The sequence below is a fragment of the Prosopis cineraria genome, unplaced genomic scaffold (assembly GCF_029017545.1).
Source record: "Prosopis cineraria cultivar Desert tree isolate PC_DT_omini unplaced genomic scaffold, ASM2901754v1 PC4, whole genome shotgun sequence".
Taxonomy (NCBI): Eukaryota; Viridiplantae; Streptophyta; class Magnoliopsida; order Fabales; family Fabaceae; genus Prosopis; species Prosopis cineraria.
This window is the reverse complement of record NW_026555335.1, coordinates 30364615-30388896: the sequence shown is the minus strand read 5'-3', so window position 1 is coordinate 30388896 and position 24282 is coordinate 30364615. Positions and strand designations below refer to the sequence as shown.

At 28.5% G+C, this 24282-nt stretch overlaps 1 protein-coding gene across 1 annotated transcript; it reads right to left on the bottom strand.

Annotated features, from left to right (window-relative positions):
* Positions 1 to 10462: 10462 nt before the first annotated feature.
* Positions 10463 to 12845, bottom strand: LOC129309632 (bidirectional sugar transporter N3-like). The gene is made up of 6 exons (XM_054951281.1): positions 12670 to 12845; positions 11943 to 11979; positions 11607 to 11817; positions 11352 to 11516; positions 11100 to 11219; positions 10463 to 11008 (listed from the first exon to the last, which is right to left on the bottom strand). Exons 1-6 carry the CDS (start codon positions 12716 to 12718, stop codon positions 10733 to 10735), a joined length of 858 nt encoding a protein of 285 aa, XP_054807256.1. The 5' UTR covers positions 12719 to 12845; the 3' UTR covers positions 10463 to 10732.
* Positions 12846 to 24282: the final 11437 nt, after the last annotated feature.

Sequence of the window (24282 nt, the reverse complement as noted above, 5' to 3'; positions counted from 1 at the left end):
GAATATCATCTCATGAAATTCTCACTTAGAAATCAAATGAAGAGGGGGCATCTAGTCAATATATATTTTGTTTAGATTGTTGTCATTTAGTCATTTTCATTCGTATCATATTGATAAAAAAAATCATTCTATTGTGTTTGTTATCCAATAGTCTTGCATCATTTGGTCATTTTGATTTGCATCACATTGCTTAAAAAAAATTATTCTATTATGTTTGTTATCCAATAGTCTTGTATCATTTGGTCACTTTGATTTGCATCACATTGCTTAAAGAAAAAAATCATTTCATGGTCTTGCATCTTTTTATTTTATTTAATCATTTTCATTTGCATTATATCATCTCATCACATTGCTAAAAAAAATATCAAATCATGTTATCGTGTTTGTTATGTAATAGTCTTACATTTAATCATGTCTTGTCATGTTAGGGGCAATTAGGTCTTTTCATAGGTATTGTATGGCTGACCAAAATACATGTTCTATCTTTACTTGTCACTTATGTAAGAATTCAAAAACACGTTTTTTCATATACTTACATAATAAACAAGTAAAGAATGGTAATTGTGAATACTATATTTTGTCTAGGCATATTTTATATTTAATAAAAATAATAATAAATTTAACCAAAATATATATAATATACAAAAATAAATTTTAATCCTTTTTAGGATTATATTTTTTTAAAAAAATATATTCTAACAAAATAAAAAAAGAGATATTCTTGCTTAATTCAAAATTAGATTTTTCTCTCTTAATCTAATTTCCAAAATCATGATTAACATAATATGAAAAAAAAGAAAGCATTAAAAAAAGGAGGCATTAAGCATTAACAAAAAAAAACAAGAAGAAGACAAAAAATAATAATAATTGGGCGGATGAAGTGCTGAATGATCAGCATTTCACCTAGCCCTTAAGCTGATTTTGGGCTGAATATAGAAGGAGCCACACACGCGAGCAGAGGAGTAGAAAAAAAACATGTAAAAAAATGATATAAGATGAAGGTTCAACGCTGGCAACTAGATCCAGCATTTAACCATCAACTCCTAGCCCTTCGTTCAGACTCACATGCACAGAGAGAAGAGAAAAAGTAGAAGCAAGAGTAGAAAAGGAGACACATGAGCAGAAACTAGAGGCACAAAGGAGCAGAATAAAACACGTAAAAAAAGAGGATGAAAAACGTAGAAACACAAAGCACAAAAAAATAGAAAAGGGGAGAGAAGAGAGAGACTAAAGGAAGTAAAACAGAGGCTGAGAGAGGAAGAGACTGAGACAAAAAAAGAGAGCACCGAGACTGAGACGAGAAGAGAGAAAAGTATAGCAGTAGACCGAGGAGAAGAGCACAAAAATGAGAGAAAAGAAAACGAGGATTAGAGGAAAAGGAGGAGAGGTTTTTCTCTGTGCCAAAGGAACGAAGGCCGCATCTTGCTTGAGGAAAGAGCAACATTTTGATTCAGAACTAGGAGCTAACTATTCGTTTCCATTACTCTAAGAAGTCTGAGTTGTTTTTTTCTCCCTTCTCTACTCTACTATTGGTACGCCATACTTGTTTTTGCTTCATCTCGTCCTTGTTCTAAATTCTTGCAATAGATATGTGTGTCAATTTCTGTCACAAAAGGGATCCTTAATGATAACTCCTCATATTTGAAATAAGGAAATTTGAAAGTTTTGAAAGTTTAAGCATCGATTGGGAATATTTAGGAAAATATTTGAAGAGAAAGTAACTTTGTATCATTGTGTTTACTTTCTCTAAATTATGTTGCATACCTTAAATATGCTCTAACATATGTTTATTTGCTTTTACAAATGAGGTTGATTTAGTTATAATACTTTCTCATGATGCTTTCGATTCTAACATTTGAAATTTTTTTTATTGAGCTAAGTGATAACTTAGATTCAAGTTTGTCCTCTAGCATGCGAGAGTATTAATCAACCTAAATTTGATTTTTATTTCTTTATTTCTCAAAGTCATACATTATTTTGTGTTTAATTTCCATTTGATATTAATTGAATAAGTGTTGAGGATAATTTTGATTTAAATAACATCATTTTCACATGGAGATTTTAAACATGTGGTTAAATGAATAAATTTGTTCATATTATTTCACAAATGTAATTAATTAAAATATTTGAAGGGTATCGTGAGAGATTTAAAAAAAATCTCTATAGATATTCAGCTTAATTGCCTCATTGTGAAACATAATAAGTCCTTGCAGATGTTATAGTTATTAATAAATATTGTAAATAATAATATAATAAATACTTATTTTTTATATATATAGTCCACATGAGCCTATTGAATAATTTTTAACATATAAAAAAGACATATTAAAATAAAAAAATATTGTGTAGATAATCTTAGATTTTATATTGTAAAGAAAATATAGAATAAAAAAAAGCATTAAGGTCATTTGAATGTCCGCGAGTGACAATAAGTCTCTGTAGGCATATTAAAAATTTCTTTCTTTTAAATTAATTTTTTATGTTGACAAGGTGAATCTTTAAAATAAGAGAAAGTAAAATAATTGAAACATTTTCAAAATATAAAATGGCTGAAAGAAAGTAAAACCAAATTATCTTTGCAAATTAAGACATAGCACATCTTAGAAAAATTATTTTATTTGCAACTGATAAGTTATTTTCATTTAAACTTATTTTTTTATGAAAATTACAAATAAAGAAAACCATTGACAATATTCTTAGCTCGAACTACGTAGACTTTAATCTCCATCACAAGGTACGTAGGCTTTAGAATCGAATTCTAAGTCAAGTCCTCCCTTGTAAATAAATAAATATTTCTCACTTAATTCTTATCATTTTTATAACAAACACATGAATATAAAAAGGATAATTAAAATAATTTTAAAACCATATTAACATACCACAACAAACTTTAGGTAATCGTTCTCACGAACAGGTGTTGTGAGGTGTCTAACACCTTCTCCACACTCAATCGACTCCCGGATCTATTTTCTGATTTTGCAAACCATCCTTATCCACTTTTAAATGGTTTCCCAAGATTTCCCTCAAAATTTTGGTGGTGACTCCTCATTCAACCGGTTCCTGCTGCGAAGGCCGGAACCTCCACTGCGCGTCGTCCGCGTTGCATTTTTTGAGTGCGACAGTTATTGATTCAATCGATGCATAATAATTCTTATTTTTTTCCTTCCATATGAATGGCAAATTTCTAAAGTAAAGAAGTATAAAAAAATTCAAAAATTCAAAATTAACTCAAAATAGTAGGAATAGAATTTATTTTCTATTTCTATTCTATTTAGATTTTAGAAAAATAAAGATTCAAAATATTCTTATTCTTAAACTTAAAAAAATAAAAATGGAAAAAATAGAATTGGAATTCAAAATTTTAATAGAAGATTTTTTTTATTATCAAATTCACTCAATTAAATTTTGAAATATAGAAACATATAAATATAATAAATATTAATTCAATATGCAATATTCAATATATATAAATAATTCTAAATGATATGAAAAATCTTATTGAATTATTTTCTATTTTATTAAAATTAAGTTATTAGTTTTTATTAAAATAAAAAATAATGATATACATTTTGAATATACGATAACACAAACATGAAAAAAAAAGTTCTTCTTGAATATACATTTTTAAAGTGACTTCATTTAAAGATGAATCATTGAAAAAAGAAGAATTACATTCTACACAACATAATATTATATACTCTTAAACAAAAGATTTCTCAAAAAAGGGAAGCCTTCAAGTTAAAGGGCGAGATTCAAATGAGGAAAGGCTTATGGTGGATATTAAGGCACCCAGAGATGAGGAAGGGTGTAGTAAATAAGTGTAGATCTAGAGATTCTCGAATAGGCCAACCTTTTGAACTACTTCTAAATCCATAGGCAGGCAAGAGACAACTTGGTGAACTAAAATATCTTAGTAGCTAGAGGAAAAGAGAGCAAAATTGATTCCCGTAGTAATAGTGAGCGAAATGGGAGCAGCCTAAATCGTGAAAACGGGGTTGTAGGAGAGCAATACAAGCATCATGCTACTAGGCAGTAGTGTGTTGGATCATATGTTTTGTTAATTATAAAATTAAGATAAGAGGTATTTGTTATGTGTGTAGATATAGAGAATTATAGATAAAGACAAAACCTTAAGAGCAAGAAGAATCAAGAGAAGATAAAGTACTTTAGGATAAGTTATTTAAATTTTCTTATATTCAATATGAAAACTTTGAGAGCTTAATCACTTTTCATGGTCATTAAAATAAATGTATCACATGTCTCATTTATATGCATTAAGACTCATCTAAGTGTATTAAAGCTTGCAAGTAATGTCTTTCTTGCATGTTTAAAATCACTATGGCTGAAATCTGTGAAAGCTGCAAAATCACGCGTGATTTTGTTCATCACTCACGAGAATCTATAGATTGGGCACACGGACTAATGAATCATGCAAGAGTCAAGAAGTGATTCACATGTGATTTGTCACTTGTGTTATGTGATGCCTTAAGTCTTACCTCTGTATGCAAAATCACGCGTGAGAGATATTGTGAACCATGCAAGTTTTAGCAACTATGCTTTCTTACATTGTGTCAAAGTGTTATTTCACGCATGAGATCTGATGGTAGCCACACGTGATTTGTTACTTGTGACACAATCACATATTGTTATGTTGAGTCTTAAGTTATCTCAAACCAAGTTAAATTTATTCACTTGTATGATCTGTGATTCATAAATACATATCTCTTGATCATGCAAAATCTTGCTTGAATCATGTTTAGTTCCACGTGTGAAAATGAACCTAGAGTAGTTTGTGTATTATTGCCTGCTATTTCATGCATGAGTGAAGATATGATCCATGCATGATTTGTCCTCCCAAATAGACTAAGTCTGGAAGTGGTTATTTCACATGTGATAGCCTTCTACTTCCACATGAGTTTTGTTTACAAGAATTGGCTTTAGCATTTTATTGTTCCATTTCATGTGTGAGAGCAAAGAAGTTCCATGTGACTTCTATCACTCATATTTGGGCTTCATTTTCTGTAAGCAATTTCACATGTGACAGCATAGTAGTTTCATATGAGATTTGTCAGACATAACTGATGATAGCTTTTTATATGCAAAACCATACGTGAGAGCTAAAGATTCACTCGTAAGATTTAACATACAAAACTGAATGCATATTCATAGGTGCATAACCATGTGTGAGAGCTTATAAAGTTCATGTGTGATTAATCACATATACATATCTAAAACAAGCCAAGTGCAATTTCATGCATGATTCAGCAAGTCAATCACAAGAAATTGCACCAACAGAGAGAATCTCTATTCCAATAGTCTATCAACTACTAAAACTATATATGTGATTTATTTTGAGCCTAAACTAGAACTAATTATCTTCGAGCAAACTAATATTTATTTGAGTATTTGAAAATATTTCAAATTGTGCTTTAACATCTTACATTCATTCATTATTCTTGAAAATAATTGTGAAAAAGCTCTCACAAGTTTATAAAGTTTTATTTGTAATTTCATCTACTATTTAAGAGAGTTCTCTGTAAAAGTTTATTTCATTACTCAGAAATCTTGAAAAGGTATTTTTCAAGTGTTTGTAACAACTTGTTGGGTTGTAACAAGGTTTGTTGAGTGATTCAAGACAAGTTAAGTCTTGAGAGTTGTACTGTGATAGTAAGCACCCATTAAGGCTTGTGAACTCAGTTGAAAATCTCAAGTATAATATTAAGGACTGCACATAGGCCAAGTTTAGGGCTGAACAAGTATAAATCTTATATATCTCATCTTCTTCCTTCATACTAAAGCTTTTCACTCTTTTAAGTTTCTAAAAGCTTTTGTGTCACCCAATTCACCCCCTTTTTAGGTGCCAGCCAATCCTAACATAGTGGAGTGCTATACCCTGTAACATTTCAAGTTTTAGTCCCCTAATTAATTAAACCTAACTAGGGTAATTAAGTAAGTTAAAGTCGTGTGTGGCCAAAGAGGTCTAATAATCATATTTGATTGCATTTCAGCCCTAATTGTAGGCCTAATATTAAGGCGAGCTACCCGAGTGTCAAAAGTTAAAGAAAAATAAAGAGTGATATTTTTGTGCCACACGCTGCGGCATGGAGATCATCCTTCATGGTGCATAGACAATTCAAATACGAGAAGGACCTCTCTGTGCCATGTGTCAAGGCGTATTGTGCGCTCGCCATGATGTATGGCCATTTTCTACAATTTATCATATGCGAACCTGAGATAGAAAAGAGAGAAGAGAATGAAGAGGATGCACCAAGCTCTACTAGAGTTTTCTAGTAGATGACATTGGGAGTATTTAAGGCTACAAACACCCAAGATAAGTACTATACTCCTTAATCACTCCCCATTTCTTCCACATTTATAAGTTTGTAGTTAGAGTTTGATAGTAAAAGTGAATTTTTGATCCATATGAGTTATGGATCTAAATTTATTGACTAAAATGGAGTTAATGGGAGTAGATTAGAATATCTAAATCTAGTATAATGAATTTTTAGTGTCTTGAGTTGTTAGGCACTATTAATATCTAAAAATCTCATTTATTATGGGTAGGTAGAAGATTATGATGCCATTAATAGGAATCTAATGGTTCATTAATGTTATTGGAGACCAAAGGTAATTAATAAACCCAAGAGATAGGCTCGAATTCTTTTAGAGTGAACATTGGGCAATTTAGAAGTGGAGATTGAGGGTTTAATGTTTGAAATGATAGTGTTGATGAAATTCAACTTGGTTGATTATAGTTTTTGGCTCTTGATCACCTATTGGATTGAAAATTCAAGCTTGGAAGTTATTAGATTGAGGGTAAATCTTTGACCTCTTAAAGGTTTGAGTTAACCAGAAAAAACTCTACTTTGAATAGTTATATATTAATGAATTGTAAATTAATTTCTATTGTGAATGTGGCATGCATGGGTTGATTTTCAATGTGAAAAGCATGTGTTAGTTTCAACGAGTATATGAAAAATTGAATATATATAGGTTATTGTGGCTTGAAATGCAAATACCTAATTAAGATGTTTTTGAATATCAACATGCATATATCTTTAGAAAAATAAAGGTGATTATTATGTGAGATAGATATGTGTTAATGAGAAATGAATTTTGAAAAAATGATGAGAATACATACTTGTGTAGCACATGGTCGTGAGCCCAACATGATTGTTGTAATAATGAGTAAATAAAAATGAAAAAGTGAAAACGAGTGAGTAATTGATTATGGTAGGGTTAATGGCTGGAGTTTGCCTAGGGATTGAGAGTAGAGAAAAATTTATATGGTACTTAGGCTGCCCTCTAATGCACGGGGGTATAGCCTCATCTCATAATTTGTCGAGGGACTGTCCCATAGTTTTTTAAGAGACTAGAACCTAGTTATTTCCACTGATTCAATGAGAGAATAGCCTAGGGTATGAGACACCCTAGGGATTCAAGAATGGGAGAAGCTGTGGTCCGAGAGTGAGTCATATGATCTTTGGTTAGGTCATACCTCATGATTAGTGAGCTTGAATAGTCCAGTTATAGGGATGGAGCCCTATTCAGTGTTATAGCCCACAGTTTCAGTTTGAGAAAATAAGGAGAATATAAGGTTGGTTGAATATTGCCTAATTAAACATATGATGTGACACACGTGTTAAGTGGTGGTAAGTTGCTTGAATAATGGGTCAAGGTCACATATCTAAGAATATAGTGATAATGCACCTAGTATATGTGAGTTAAAGAAGTTATTAAATGATAAATGAAAAATTATGATATGTTTGAGCATGTTTTACATATATGGTTCCTTATACATGTACTTGGTTTATAATTGATATATAATTACATAGGGTGGGTTTAACTTTAGTTACTAAGTGGCTAGTTTCATTTAATATTTTTCAGACTCTAGCTTTGGTGCTGAGAGGGAGAAGGCTAAAGGGGTTAAAAATTAGCATATTCCTTTCTATATGCCTTTAGCTTAGATTTATTTTGTGTAATAGTATATAAATGCCAATTCTATGATGTATGCCATCATACTTGCACTATTTTGTTGTTGGAAATGTTAGATTTGTATTTTAAACCCTCAGTCTTTATGTATATTGATGTGTGTGTGTCTGTGTGTGTGTGTCTGTGTGTGTTAATAGGGCCAAAATACTAGTGCAAGTGTAGAATTAGATATTTGAACATGTTTTGATTGAACTGTGTGTAATGGTATGCCAAATTGCCTCCCCCTCTATTTTGGTAAAAAGGGATTAAGGAGTGAATTTCTGTTATACTATGTTTTAAGTGTGTGTGACGTGTTGTACTGGTAGTCTGGAGTCTAATATACATAGTTCAGGTGTTAGGAAAGGCTTTTGGTACATGTTGAGGGTTTTTGGACACCCATTTTGTGTTAAAGTTGTAAAAAGTGGTGAAAATAGGTTTGGATGTCTAACTTCTCAGTGTGACTTGTTTTGGAAGTAAAACACATGCCATTAGCTAGTTCATGTAGAGAGCTTTCAGTAGACACCTAGATCACATCATTCGGACATCGGATGGAGAATCAAGGTGTATTGGAAGTTTCCTGATTCTGTTGTCAAATGATAGCAGAATCTATTGATTTTTTATGCAACGTGCCACGGTGCATGATGCTTGAGCCGCGGCGCATTGCGCTGTTTTACAGCAAATGATTTGTTTTTCAACCATTTTTAAATTCTTTCACTCCTTTGAGGTATTTCATGCTTCTGTAACATATTTTACTCTGATTTAAGGGGTTAAGAATGTGTTAAACTTATTCTAATTATGAAAACTTAGGATCTTTTGAATTTAAATTTAAAGCTTGGTAATCACTTTTCTGAGTTAAGTCTTTAATTACCATGAGCTATATTGGTTAATTGTATTTAGTGGAGTGAGATTTTACATACCCTAGATGGCTAGAGTCTAATAGCTGAAAGCATCACTAGCTTACGCTTTGACTCGTGTAGCATAGGGCACGTGGAATCCCATAAATCAATAAGGATTACCTTGTAAGGCTAAATACTTCTAGGTGACCAATAGTAAAGTAATACCATGAGGGAAGGGTGAAAAGAACCCCCATTAGGAAGTAAAATAGAACATGAAACCATAAGCTCCCAAGTAGTTAGAGGAGCCCAAGGCTCTAACTGCATGCCTGCTGAGGAATGAGCCAGTGACTCATAGGCAGTGGCTTGGTCAAGGGAACCTACTGAAGTCATGGTGAAAGTGAGTCTTCATAGGGCAATTGTTATTATTTATGGACCCAAACTTGGGTCATCTATCCATGACCAAGGTAAAGCTTGGGTGAAACTAATTAGAGGTCCAAACCAACTGATGTTAAAGAATCAGTAAATGAGTTATGGTTAAGAGTGAAATACTACTCAAACCTATAGTTACCTAGTTCTCCCTGAAATGCATTAAGACACAGCAATTGACTAGACATTTAGGGGTAAAACATTCTCTTGATTCAAGCCACGAGAGCGGTATCAAGTTGAGGCAAACTCTAAATAGTAGATATGACCTCAAAATAACAGGGGCCAAGGTCGGCCGATAAGACGATGGGGGATAAGCTTCATCGTTGAGAGGGAAACAACCCGAATCACCAGCTAAGGCTCCTAAATGATTGTTCAATGATAAAGGAGGTAGCGGTGCAAAGACAGCTAGGAGGTTTGCTTAAAAGCAACCACCCTTGAAAGCGTGCATAATAGCTCAGTGACTGAGCACTCTTATATCGAAGATGAAAAAAGTTAACAAAAATTTTATAAAATTAACTTAGTTTAATTAACAAAAAAAATTACATTAAAATTTTAAATATTGACAAAACTATTATTAAATGTTGACTGCTAAGTCTAATGTTTTAAAATAATAATAATAATAATAATAATTGATGTAAAAAATAATCTTTTAAAATTAATGATATTAAGACTAGAAAACTAAAAAGTTATTTTATAAAATTAAAGGACCAAACTGAAATATTAAAATATAACATAAAGGCACTTATCAACCAGCATTTTTTCAAAGAAAAATAAAACTATCAAATAAAACTTTCAATATAAATCCAAATTGTTCAAATTAAATTTAGAGAGAATCATAATTAGATCCCAAAATATTTAATTAATGACAGTTATGCCTTCCACAAAAAATAAATCACAAATATGAATTCAGACAGTTATTACAAATAGCGGGAATCTCATTTACAAATTTTGATAGTTACAATTAACATGTAAAATGTCTTATTTATAATTGAAATTTTTAAATTTATAATTATCTGAATCAATATTTTTTTACTTATTTTTCAAAGAATTTTGTTAAGGATTTAACCGTAATTAATTTAATTTTTTACAACATATCTGTCATTCATCTTTAAATTTAAATAATTAAGATGCTTTCACAGCGATGAGTATTGATGCCTGTATATGATGCTACTGTTGCTTGCCGCAATGAGCATCTATGCTGGACCCGAAGAAGAAGAAGAAAAAGAAGATCAAGACTAATAACTAGATTTATTATTGGGACGAGAATGGCTACAAATGAATAATGAAAAAGGCACATCCTAATGACAGGCGAGGTACACAGTCACAAAGGCACATTAGGCGCGTAGTAGTAGTAGTTGGCACGAGAAGAAAGAAATTGAGAGGGGAAAAAAAGGACAATAATTTAAGTTTAAATTAAAGGAGCTAGTTAGCTAGTGTTCTTCTTCTTCTTCGTGTTGAAGGTTGATGATGATGATACCCATGAATGTAGCTCATCAGCCTCACACTGGGCAGTCGTCTTCTTCCTCCTGATCACCACTCTTCTTCTTATTCTGCTCTGCTCCTCCATTAATCTTCTCACTCACTTCCTGTGGGTGTGGGAACACCTGATCATTACCCCCCACCGCCACCATGACGCTCTTCATCGCCGTCACCTCCACCGCCTTCTTCTCCTCCTTCTCATCTGCCAGCCCGGCCTTGTTCTTCCCTCCGTTCCTGTACATTGCGTACAGCACCATCTGAATCACCCCTAGTCCGAATCCCAACACATTTGGCAGCTACACCATCACACACACAAGCACATATTCTCAGTACCAATTGAATATATATATATATATATATATATGAGTCGATTATATATAGACTTACAGCAATGCATATGTCCTTGAGGAAGAGACCGTAAGCGAACCACAGAACGGCGCTCAAAGTGAGAAAAAAAGACAGATTGAATGGCATATATTCCACGCTCTTTGTTCTGATCACCTGTGCCTGCACACCGGATCAATATATTCCACATCAAACACTTCACCACTTCTGTCTGTCTCCTCAAATTAATGACTATGTATCATTTATATATGTATGTATGGACAACAGTCAATAATCAAATCAATTTTTACTGACCATGATGCTCAGAGGGCTTGCAAAAACGCTGACTGCGATGGAAACACAAATCCAACCCAACACCTGAACGCGAAGGGAATCATCATGCACCGCAAAGTGAGTCACCACTGCGATCAACCCGAACGCCCCCACGTTCATGGCTCCGAATAGTTTGATGGTTAAGTTCTGATTATAAACCCGAAATCACATATATATCAGATTAATTATGATGAAGATATTTACATGTATTATTGAGAGTTATAGATAGATACATACCCTGGCATTTCTTGGGGCATAAATGAGGTACATGGTGATGTATATGATCTCCATGACGCATCCGAATGAGTTGATGGTAATGAGCAGCATCTCACCGGTCTTGATGAAGGCATAGTACAGCCACAGCATCGAGCTGAACAGTGCCACCAGGTACGGTAGTGACTGGAATCCCTCCGTCGATTTCTTCTTATATATCGTGTAAAATGTCGGCCTGCTCATCCCAGTTCATCAATCCAGTTATTCATCAGTCACATCATCAGAAAACAGAAATTAGCACAACACTTGTGTGTATGTATATATATGTATGTATATATATATATATATATATATACTTACAGAGGAGCCAAGAACACCATGAACGAAACGATGTTCCCTGCACACCCAAAAAGAACAACAAAGAAATGAGTGAGCAGAATTGAAATAAACATGATGGATCTCTGGGACAAGGAATGAAATTAAAGATGCTTCTGTTTCTGTGGGGAGCACATTCAATGCTCATCAGGGGTGATGAGCACCACTAAACCAATCTGGACTGTCAAGATTTAATCTAGATGTTTTAGATTTAATTACCTTTTTTATCTTTTATTTTTTTTAAATAAAAATTTATAAAATTTTAAATAAATATATTTTATTATTAACATGTAACATTCATATTTAATCACATCAGTCTAAATTTAATATTAATTTTTTATAATTTTATAAATTGACGATACAAATTTACTCTAAACTGTTTTGAATTTGATAGTATAATAAGTTAAAAATTTTAAATCTAAATAGCACAGGCTAAATCTTTATGATCAATTTATGATAAAACATAAAAAAATTAATATTAAATTTAAACTTATCTGATTAAATATGAATTGTACATGTTAAACATAAAATATATTTATTTACAATTTTATAAATTTTTACTTTAAAAAATAAAAAAATAGTTAAATCTAAACCGTACAGATTGATCCAAATTAATTCAGAGGTGATGAGGACGCTCTGATGAGCACTGAATGTGCTCCGGTGGGCGATAATAAAAAGGGTTACCAAAGAAAGAAGAGAGAGAGTTGATTACCGAGAATGCCAAAGACAAAAGCGAGAGTATTGTGACCCATGAAAGCCATTGTGATGAAAAGCAAAGTACTGACAGCAGTACCTCTGGGTTGCTCCGATCGATGATCTATGATCAGAGAGAAAAAACGAGACAAGTCCGATGGGCTTGTTCTCGTAGAGGCACTGATGATTGTTAATGGATGCTTCTGGGTGAGGATGGCCTTCACACCCCACCCCTATATATATATATGCGCGTGAGGGCCGGTACGCCGAAGGAAAAAGGAGAGAGATTATTAAAAGCAGACGCAAACCCACAAGAAAAAATGTAAAAGCGCAATGAAAAAGATATTTAATGGGAAAGATAACCACAACAATGAAAGTGAAAGGTGAGGGAAGGGTCATTCAGGCTTCATGAGGTTTTAGTAGGTGGCGTGGCGCAAAACCATTTTAACCGATGATGGTTACCACGTGTGTTTTCTTTTCTTTTTTTTAATTAATTAATTATTCAATTTCTTCCATAGTTTTAGCTCGGTTATATTCAGACTTCGAAGTATAACTCCTTCAAGTTTCATCCATATTTAATTCAACTTTCTACTTCAAGAAATATCTAATTCTTGTAGAATTAGTTGTGGCACATTTATAAAATTTTCCCGCTGTACTCTTAATTTATTCTTAAAAATAATTCAGTATTTTAAAATATAAAATATTTTGATAAAAAATGTATTCTCTCCGCCTCAAATTACATGACATTTTTAAAGAATTTTTTTTGTTCTAAAATATAAAACACTTTAAGTATATTAAAATTTTATTAAATGTATCAATTTCAAATTTATCCTTTCTCTATATATAATTAATTTTCATCTATTTTCTTTTTAATATATTAAATGATGGGCATATTTAAAAGTTTATATTTTTTATTTTAAAAAGATAAGGTTGTTAAGTGTATTTAATGAGATTTATTAATATGTAAAATTTAATTTAAAAGTATCTCATAATTTAAAATGAAAGAAATATTTCAATAATTATATTTATTTCAAGATTACCCTTTTCCTTCTTCTCAGTGTAATTCCTGTTTGCCAAGGGCCTATTGGCATTGATGGCGTGGCCCTTTCAAAAGAGAAAGGTTGCGAGTTCGAACCAAGTAATTTTCAGATAAATATAGTGAACTATGTTGGGAAGGGGAGGAGTGTGAGTCATTCAACAAAAAATTTATACTGTCTCTTATCCCGTTAATTCTTTGGTCCTTGATTTAAAATACATGATGGGCTATTAAAACACATTATGGGTATTAATTACATTAGTTTAATAATATCTCTATTTATACACTTTAACTATAAGAGAAAATATAATACAAATTTAAAAAAATATTTAAATAAAGAACAAAAGTAAAAATTTACTCTATTTTCAGATAAAGTTGATAACTTAATTAATGACAACATCTTAATTCCAATAAAATAGTTCATTAAAAGTATCTTAATTATAATAAGTACTTGGAGAAGTACTTTGTAAGGTGTATTATTTAATAGATTTTACTAATTTTCGTAATTTTATCAAAAAGTGTTTCATGAAAAATCGAAGTATAAAAGTTAACGGATTAAATATAACTTAAACTTGAGGTACGGCTAACGCGATGTTGTCATTCCGTTATGATACGGAAAGTGAGAAAGATGACGCGCAACGTGAGAGAGGCTGCGCCAATTATGAATAACAAATTCATCGTCCTTTTATTTCCGTTACTTTGATAACGGCGAAGGATGTGTGGCTGTGCACGTAATGTACAGTGTAGTCAGTGGCTATAGCTTTATCATCCTCGTGACCTCTTCCTCTTTGTAGGTTATTTCTCTCACACACAAAATCCTTCCTCACTTAATTATTAATCTCTTATTATTATTTTTTGTTTCTTCATCATTAATTACAAAACTAGCATATTGGAATGATCATGATAATGTGTGTTCCTTGTTCCTCTCTCGTTTTGAAAAAAATTAGTTACTTATATTTCAAGTTATGCTTATATAGCTACTTCCTCCAGATTAAAATATAGAGTATTGATAATTAATTTGTAGTTTTTTAAAAATGTCAATTGAAACCTTAATTTTTTTAAAAAAATTATATCTTTTTAATTTTATCCTCATTAAATATCATATATAAGTGATTTGATAATGATAGTTAAAATTTTAATATACTCCCTCTTGTTCTATTTATAAATCACTTTCAACATATTTCATTGAAACCAAGGAAAACGTTACATCTCATTAACTTTATCTTAAAATTTAAAATGTTCTACTTTATCCCTAATAAATATTCTTAAATCTCATTACTAGTTTTTTTATACAAAGCATTTAATAAATGCAAAAATGTAAAAAGGAGCATTAAAAATTGGAAGGTGCTCTATAAATAAGATCAAATTTTTCTTCTCTCCCTACCATATAAATAGAACCAGAGCAATATCATTTTAAAAAGAAAGAGTAATAAATGAGTAGAAGTATTGTTAAAAAAATAATTATAAAAGTTACCCAATGTTCTTAAGTTTGGACCAAGCAAGGCTTCTAAAAAATGTTTTATATTATGATTGGGAGGGAGTATTGGTTAAAAAAAACCACCAGCAATAGATCATATATAGCATGAAGTAATTAATAGCGAAATGTAATTTTGTTTTATTAAAATATACTTATTTGTTATTTTAAAAATATTTTTAATCATTGTAAATGTTTATTATTGAAGGGTAAAATGGCTCTCTGATTTTATTTATAAGTCATTTTTAACATGTTTTATAATAAAGAAAAACATTAAACCCTATTACTCTATTCAACAATTTAATAAATTTTTAACTTTACCATTATTGAATTACAATATACTATTTCTCTAGTCTTATTTATATAAGATAAGGAGAAGATAAATTTTGATCTTATTTATAGGACGCTTCACTATTTTCTTTATTCATATTTACTTTTCTATCCTTATTAAATATTAAAAAAATTATTAAAAATTATTTTTTTGTCTGACAAAATTAATAAGATTTAAAGTTTTCTTTAGTTTCATTAAACATGACAAAAAATAGAGATGGAATAGAGAGAGTACTTTAGAGATAAAATACTCCAACCTTTAATAAGCTTTTTTAACATTTAATTGAGCAAAAGAATAGAAATGGACACAAAAATCACAAAAAATATCTTATAAACAGGACTAAAACAAATCCTCACTCATTGTCATATAAATTAAACCTGAGGAATATGCTTTATTATACTGAATTCTAGAGTAACAATTGTTTGGAAACATAGCCAGAACCTTATATATAGCAGTGATTATCATTTCCAAACAAAAGGGAGTGTATATTATTAATTATTTATTAACTAGATATCTTTGAGATTTTTTCTCTAATTGATACTTTTTAAACTATGGACTGGGTCTTATGCATTATTAGAGTAGTTTTTGGTGAAGTCATGCATGCCTACATAATCAATATCGATATATACTATCGTCAATTCAAAACATCTTCTGTGAAAGTTTAAATTGAGGTAGAAGCAGTTGCATATATAGCTTATATGGTATAAAAAAATAATGTATGAGAGTAAAAGTTTATCGATAAAGAATAAAATTATTTAAAAATCATTTAGCTTCATTAAAATTATAAAATGATATATCAGATATTTTTTACAATCAAGTATACTTTGAAAGTGCGCGAGATGGATACTTTGGATACTATACTTTTGAAACAAAATGAACTATACTTTCAAAAGTGCGACGATATATATTTTGGAATGGGCCGGGATGATTTGAATTGTATTGTGAATTACTGTTTTATCAATAAACAAGAAAAAAATTAGTGTTTTATTTACTCCCATCATTTGGTTTTTATAAGATATTTTCTCATTTAATATTATAAGACATTTTTATAAAGTATCATATTAAAAAATATAAAGAATTTTAAATCTTTTAAAGTACAATTAATGATATTTTTCAAAAATATCTTTAATTAACAGCATAATTAATATTTTTTAATTACAGCACTCTATTAACTAAGAGTAAATATGGAAAGAGTGTGTAATTTAAAATACAATTAACTAATTTATTAGAAATATAATTCAATTAAAAATATCCTAGAATAATAAATAAAGGGAGTAAGATATTGCTTACTTTACACAAACAAAAAAATTAAATAATTTGTTTAAACTACCTCATCTTTCCTTAATCTCCTTAATTAAATACATTATTACTCCCTCCATCTTGTATATATGTCACATTACATAAAAAGATATATCATTAATTACTTTCTTTTAATTGTATCCTTTCACAATGGGCAACGTAAAATGTTACTAATGACAAATAAAATGTTTTTTAAAATAATATATTTAATAATGGTAAATTGAGAATTTTTTTCTGAAAAAATTACTAATTTAACCATCTCCCATAGATTATAATGATGTAGTTGGAAATAACTTATATAAAAAGCATTATATTAAAAAAAAAACTTATATGCAGAGTATATATGACCAAAGGGTCTCCTATATTAACAGCACCATTCTCAGGAGCATTTTAGATAGTGATCTTTTTTATTAGCCAAATATACATACATATATATATATATATATATATATGACCTTAATATGAAGCAAATTTAACCAATTTCATGCTTATCAACAAATGGCAATTATATCTTTAAAATTTTTAAAAATATATAACTTTTTAATTTTGTTTTTCATTGTAATTAATAACTATCATAAATTTTTGTTTATAAATTCAAATCATAATAAATAAACAAGGCTTAAAATTGAAAAAAAAAAAGAATTACTCTAAATTGTCCTTATATTGAAGACAAAAAAAACTTTCAAAATGTGCTTTAGATTAAGAAATAGTAGTTACTCTTCTAATTCTATTTATAAATTATTTTTAATATATTTTATCGTGGCCAAGAAAAATTTTATAACTCATTAACTTTATCTAAAAATTTAATAAGTTTTCAACTTTGTTCCTATTAAACATATATATTTTAATAACATGCTTTTTCTCTTCAATATTTAATAGAAAGTAAAAGAAAAAATTTATGATAAAATTTAATGATGTTAATTATAAGCATGTCAAAAAAATATTTTCTCTTCCATAAAACTAAGATTAGAGGGAGTATGTCTTTAAAATTGTAAAAAATATAGTGTAACTTTTTAATTTTGTTCTTCTTTACAATTAATAACTATAATAAATTGTTATATAGAAATTCAAACCATAATAAATAAACAAAAGTAAAATTAATAATAAATAAATATTAAATACAATTTTTTTAAAAAAAATTGCCTTGTACTCCCTCCATCTTAAAATATATGATGCTTGTAAATAAAATATTACATACTAATAAACCTTATTAAATACACTTAACCAACCTTAGTTTTTAAGAAATAAAAATACTCCCTTCATTTCAACTTATAAGACTCTTTTAAATAAAAATTACACATATTAATAAAGTTTATTAAATACATTTTACAACCTTATTTTTTTTAAGATAAAAATATAAAATTTTAAAAATGCTTTTAATTTAATACTTATTTTATAAAAGAATAATAAAGAGAGAGAATATATAGAGAAAGTAATATTAAAAAAGTATAATTAATGAAACCATCTTTTTATCAAGGTATCTTATATTTTAAAACACTAAACTCCTCTAAACTTATCTAATAATTTGGGATTTCAGTAAAAAACTATGAAAATACTCTTCTTTTAGTGACATTAAATCTGTACTCAATTAGTATGAAATAAAGAGCACATAAGATTAGTATTGGAATATTCCTATTAAATGAAACCTTAAATTTTTAAATTATCTTATACTTTAAAACGATAAATCTCCTTAAAAGTGTATTATAATTTGAGAGAGAGGAAGAATTTAAAAAAAAATGGATAGGAGCATGTAAGACCAAAGGAAATATCTCTCCTTCATTCTTTCTCCTAGTTGGTTAACAACAACCATTCGTGATCATTTTAAATATATATACTTCTTTTATTTAAAAATATAAAATATTTTTTGAGAAGTTAGATATTTAAAAATATAAGATATTTTTAGTCTTTTAAGGTGTAATCGTTGCCATTTTTTTCCAAAATTACCTTTATTAATAGTGACTTTATATTTATTACAAAGTGTTTAATAGAGGTAAATATAAAAAGATAAGATTGATTTAAAAATAGATAACTATTTTATTAAGAGTGATATTTAATTAAAAATATTTTATATTTTTTTTGAATAGAGGGAGTATGTATTAATTACTTCTAAATTTTACATATTATTTTATAAATAAGAGTAGCAAAAACACCCAAAAGTTGTCTTACACTAAAACGGAATCGGAGGGAGTTTGTGAGAAGAATAATGATGCCTGTGCTATAAAAAATCATATGTAACATTCACTGTGGGGCCCACCAAGAAAAACTCGTTTAAAATATTTACGTGTGCGGGAAATTGGGCTTTTTCCATCATTTCGGGGCCGAAGTTAGATGGCGTCCGCATCAAATCATGGTATAGCAACAGTAGTCAAAAAAATTAATTTAATTACGTATTAATGTTGTTAGGCATTCATATTTATTTAATACACAATTTGGTCTGTCTCATTAACTCTGATGTGACATCCACCATTTCACTCACCTTTTCATCTCTGATTTTTTTTATTGAAAGATATTTTTAATCATTTCATTATAACTAAGGTAAGATGATGGTCATAATTAACTTTATTTAAAAATATAATAAATTTTTAATTTTATTTATATTTAAATAAAAATATTTTAAATTTGTATTATATTTAATGAATTTAAATATAAATAATACCAGTAAAAACTTAATTAATGCATCACTAAGTATTTTACTCCCTCTTAAAAAAAAGAAGGTATTTTTCTGGCATAATATGTTTAAAATTGTAAAGCATTTTAAATTTTTTAAGGTACAACTATCTTTGTTTAAGGGATACAATTAATAATATTTTTTAATTGAAGAACCTTATTAAATAAAAATAAATATAAAAAGAATGTGTAATTTAAACATCAATTAACTAACTCATTTGAGGTGTAATTCGATTAAAAAGGCTTTATAATATTGAGCGGAGGAAGTACTCCCTCTAGATCCTATTATAAAATACCTTTTAAAAGGATTCATTGGTTCTTATTATAATGCATTTGATAAAATATTAATTATATTTTTCTAATAATCTCTCATTTAAACTCATTCACTGTAAAAGAAAATATAATGCAAATTTTAAAAAAACCTCATTTAAACAAGAATAAAATTAGAAGTTTATTCAAGTTAATAGGTTAACCATCTCTTTTTGATGGTTAGAAATGCCTTGTGATAAAAAAAGAGAGAGAGAGAGTATACACCCTCTAATCTTATTTATAGGATAGTGAGAGAAAAAAATTATTCTATTTATAAATTATTTTATTAAATTTTCATCACAAATTTTTTCATTTTATCCTCAATTAAATGTTAGAAAAAAAAATACTCTATACAGTTCTTATTATAAGACATTTTCAATCATTTCACGAATATTAAAAAAATTACTTTTTTATATTATAAAAAAGTGACATGCACTTTTATTTTTATTTTTAATTTTAAATAATAATACAACTACATTAATTATATTCACACTAATAAAAAAGGATAAAATTTAAAAAAAATAATCTAATTATTATAAATTGTCTTATAATTTAGATGAAAAGTTATTTTTAAAATATGTGTGATAAATAAGACCGAAGGGAGCATGTTGTTAGGGCAAGTATATTTAATAAAAATAAAATTAAAATATTATTAAATATTTAAATAGAGTTAATAAATTTTTATTTTTTAAATTTTAATAAAATATACTGAAAGTGATTAATAAATAAAATTAAAAAATATATTAGACACCATGGATTTCATTTTTATAAAAAAACAAAACCAAAGGAAAGAAGATGCCTCGTGACAATAACAAGAATAAACACGGAAGAAGGTTGCTTGGACGCATAAACTTTAAAGAGCAATAAATTTAATGAGCATTGTTGGGAACGAGCTGTTTCATTGGTAACCGCGATAGAGCAATTAATGGCCCTCCCAGTTTCAATTAGCAGCACGATACCCCCCATTGATTCAAAGCCCTTTTTCTGAAAAGAAGAAGATGAAGGAGAACAAGACAATTAAGAAATAAATCTCTGAAAAAGCTAAGTTATGGAGGCACTGGTGCCATAAAAACACTGCTTTAAATTAACGATGGAGAACAAAAGCAAAGCTGTGTGGCTGCCTTCCTGGCTGGCCACTGGCTGGTGAGTTGAAGCAAAAGCAAACAGAACATGACAGTCAAAGGAGGAATATGAGCCATTGATATATGGTTTTTAAATTATATTAAAATACTAAGTGATGAAATCTGGGGATTTGGGAGCCCCCCAGATGGAAAGTGTCGTGTTTTGGCCGGGAAAAAAAAAAAAAAACACAAAAAAGAGAGAGAAAAAAGTGCCGTGTCCCTAAGGATTGGAAAAACGCTTCCCAGTCCTCTCACAGAATGAGAATCTAGCATGCCCTGTTCTACACTCGTCGGCCTGTATATGTCAACAGCTCTGAGAATATTTCTATTATCTATATATATATATATATATTTTTTTTTAAAAAAAAAATAAAAAAAATAAAAAAATTAGGTATTTTAAGATTATTATTCTGACAAATAAGAAAGAATAAAAAAAACTTATTCTTATCATGTTTTATTCTCATAATAAATTCTATAAAATACAATTCCCATAACAATAAAATAAATATAGTTTTAAATAAGCCCTTCACCTTTTTTATTCTTCATGCCCACGATTATTATTTTTTAAAGTACAAAAGTTCTCTGTTGATAGTAGAAAATTTTTCCTTGAAGTACTGAGAATTATAGTATGAACATCTGTTAAATCTAATTAACTCACTTGATTAAATTGTGAAACTAATGTTTTGACAGATTTAATAAAATAACTAGTTTATAACCCGTTTGATATAATCTGACTACAATTTTAACTATTTACTTGAATTAAATTGCTTTACACAAATAATATAAGATAAAGTTACCAAATTTGGCAATTATGAAGAAATGTTTGTTCTAACTTTTAAATTGTGAAAAAAAAATATAACTTTTAATTTCACCATTCTTTGTAATTAATGACTTTGTACTTTGTTGTTTAGAAATTTAAATAACAATAAATAAACGGATAAAATTGGAGCAAAAAAAAACATTAATACTATTCACAAAAACTTTAGTTGCTCCCATCATTATTTTATTTTACATGTTTTCCTTTTTGTACAGCAGGCCTGTGTGAAGATATTTTGAAGCTCATTATTTTATTTTACATGTTTTCCTTTTGTATGGTAGGGCTGTGTGAAGATATTTTGAAGCCCAAGACAAAATTATTTGTGTAAAGCCTAATATGTGTAAGTGTCCCTTAAAAAAAATCACTCATCATTTTTTATAAAATTATATATTAAAATTATGTACTATAGCAATTTTAATAAATTATTAAATTAATTTAATAGTAAAATAAAAATTAGTATTGACGAAGTGGTCCTACCCAATCTTATTTATTGAGATATAATACATTTTTAACAAAAAAGACATAATTAAGACTAATAATATCAATGATTAATGTGTAAAACTAATAATAATTATATAAATTATGAACAAAATTTTAATAAGGTTTAAAGGTGTTGTGTTGATGGTTTAAAACTATTAAAGGTTTTGATATTAATATCTGTCAATGTTTTAGGCTTTAGAATAAGAAAAATAAAAAATAAAAAGTGAGACTATGAGAGGACTTTAAAGCAAAATAATATAATACAAATTAATATATTATGAATTTCACCATTTTTTATTACGTAGATAATAAACTCAGCTCAATAATTAATGCTATACAGAGAATGATTGAAACTTTTTAATAAGAAAAATAATCAATACTTTTTATTTTCTCATCTACAATTAAATATATAATAATATAAATATTAATTATACATATATATATATAATAGGAGTATTAATATATTTTTTTTAGGCATGAGGCAGTTGTTTCAATTGTTTTGTGGCTTCGTTTTGTGGCTTCGACGCCCTGCTGTACGGCATACCCTTCTATTTTATTTATAATTTATAATTATATACATAAGGGTATGCTTTAGCGTTGGCGCAGCTATGTGCACCTACGCCCCCGGCTTTTTGGCTTTTCTTTTTTTTTTTCCTTTTTAAAAATATATATATTTATGGATATACGTGGCAAATTAAGTCAATCTGTACATTTTATGTCCACGCAGTTGTGAATAATAGTAGGATTTGATAGATACGATTAATCTTGAGCCTTGTGTTTTGTTTGTATTTTGTATTCTTTTTTATTTGTGGTTCATTAAATCAAAACTTTTAAAAATAAAAAACTGATTTGAGTTGATTCTAAATCTTTATATGTGTGTGTGTTTTGCAAATCTAATTAAAAAACTTATAAATTGTTCTCAATATTCAAGGGAACGACTAGTCATTAATTCCGATGGAATATACTCTTTCTGTCTCACCAAAATAAATGCCTGTGTTTGGATAGAAAAGAAACGCACATTTTTAGCTGATAATTAATTTTTTAAACAAAATTACTCAAACAGTACAAAAATGCAAGAATCAATTAAATAGATAAAATGCGTGTTTTCTCATAAGCTCCTTTCATTACTTTTTGCCAAAAGTTTGCTAAAAATATTAGAGAAAATTACAAAAACATGTCCAAGAAAAAATTACAAAGAAAGCACATAATTTAATAAAAATAAAATTAAACTCTCTTCTTTTTCCTTTTTTTAATAAAATTTAAACTTTGTGTCTTTAAAAAATTAATATTTGGTATTTAAAAATTAAATTATATATTAATTTATATAATTAAAAATTAATTCTGATTAAATTATCCAAACATCTTCAATTCTGTTAAAATTAATTTTAAAAAAATAGTATCCAAACAGATTGCATTATAATATAATCAATTATGATTAAAATCTATCATTTAATTAATTATTTTTATAATCTATTATACCCAACTGAAATTCAAACAGACCTTATATTTGATTGGGAATTGTGGGATTACATAAACCACAAGGTTGAGAAGACACTCATGTAACACACACGTAAGTATTTCTTTTTTGTTATATATTAATTTTTTATTAAAAATATTAAAAATAATTATATTCAAGATACGATGCATCACTAAGTATAAATACTTATTCTAATAAGAATTGTTTGAATATTAATTTATTATTGAAAAGATTAGATCTTTTTCATTAAACCCAACTACAATTACTACAAGCTATGATAAACTAGAATATACATAGCTTTTAGTGGAGGAAAAAAAAAGGTACATCACTTATGAATAATATTGTTTGCTGTAAATTTCGTATTTCATATTAATTGATTTTTATATTCTATTGAATTTTAATTTATTCAATTAACATATATTTATATATTATATTTAATATTTTTATTTTATTATGAAATTTATATATTTTCTATTTTTAATTTTTTCTAACCTATTTCCCCTCTTCATTTTTCTCATTCCTTGAAATTATTCTTTAACGAGTTAACTTTTATAGGGAGCATCTTTCTCCACCTACTACTCTTACTACATGAATTCTTTTATATATTTGTATTTTTTGTAA

What these genes read in the sequence shown, in the direction of transcription:
- LOC129309632 (XM_054951281.1), bottom strand. Translation starts at nt 12,718, where the DNA reads ATGGCTTTCATGGGTCACAATACTCTCGCTTTTGTCTTTGGCATTCTC. An exon ending in ATGCCCCAAGAAATGCCAGG is followed by an intron (nt 11,517 to 11,606) that starts GTATGTATCTAT and finishes GTTTATAATCAG; the next exon opens with AACTTAACCATCAAACTATT. An exon ending in TCAAGGACATATGCATTGCT is followed by an intron (nt 11,009 to 11,099) that starts GTAAGTCTATAT and finishes GTGATGGTGTAG; the next exon opens with CTGCCAAATGTGTTGGGATT.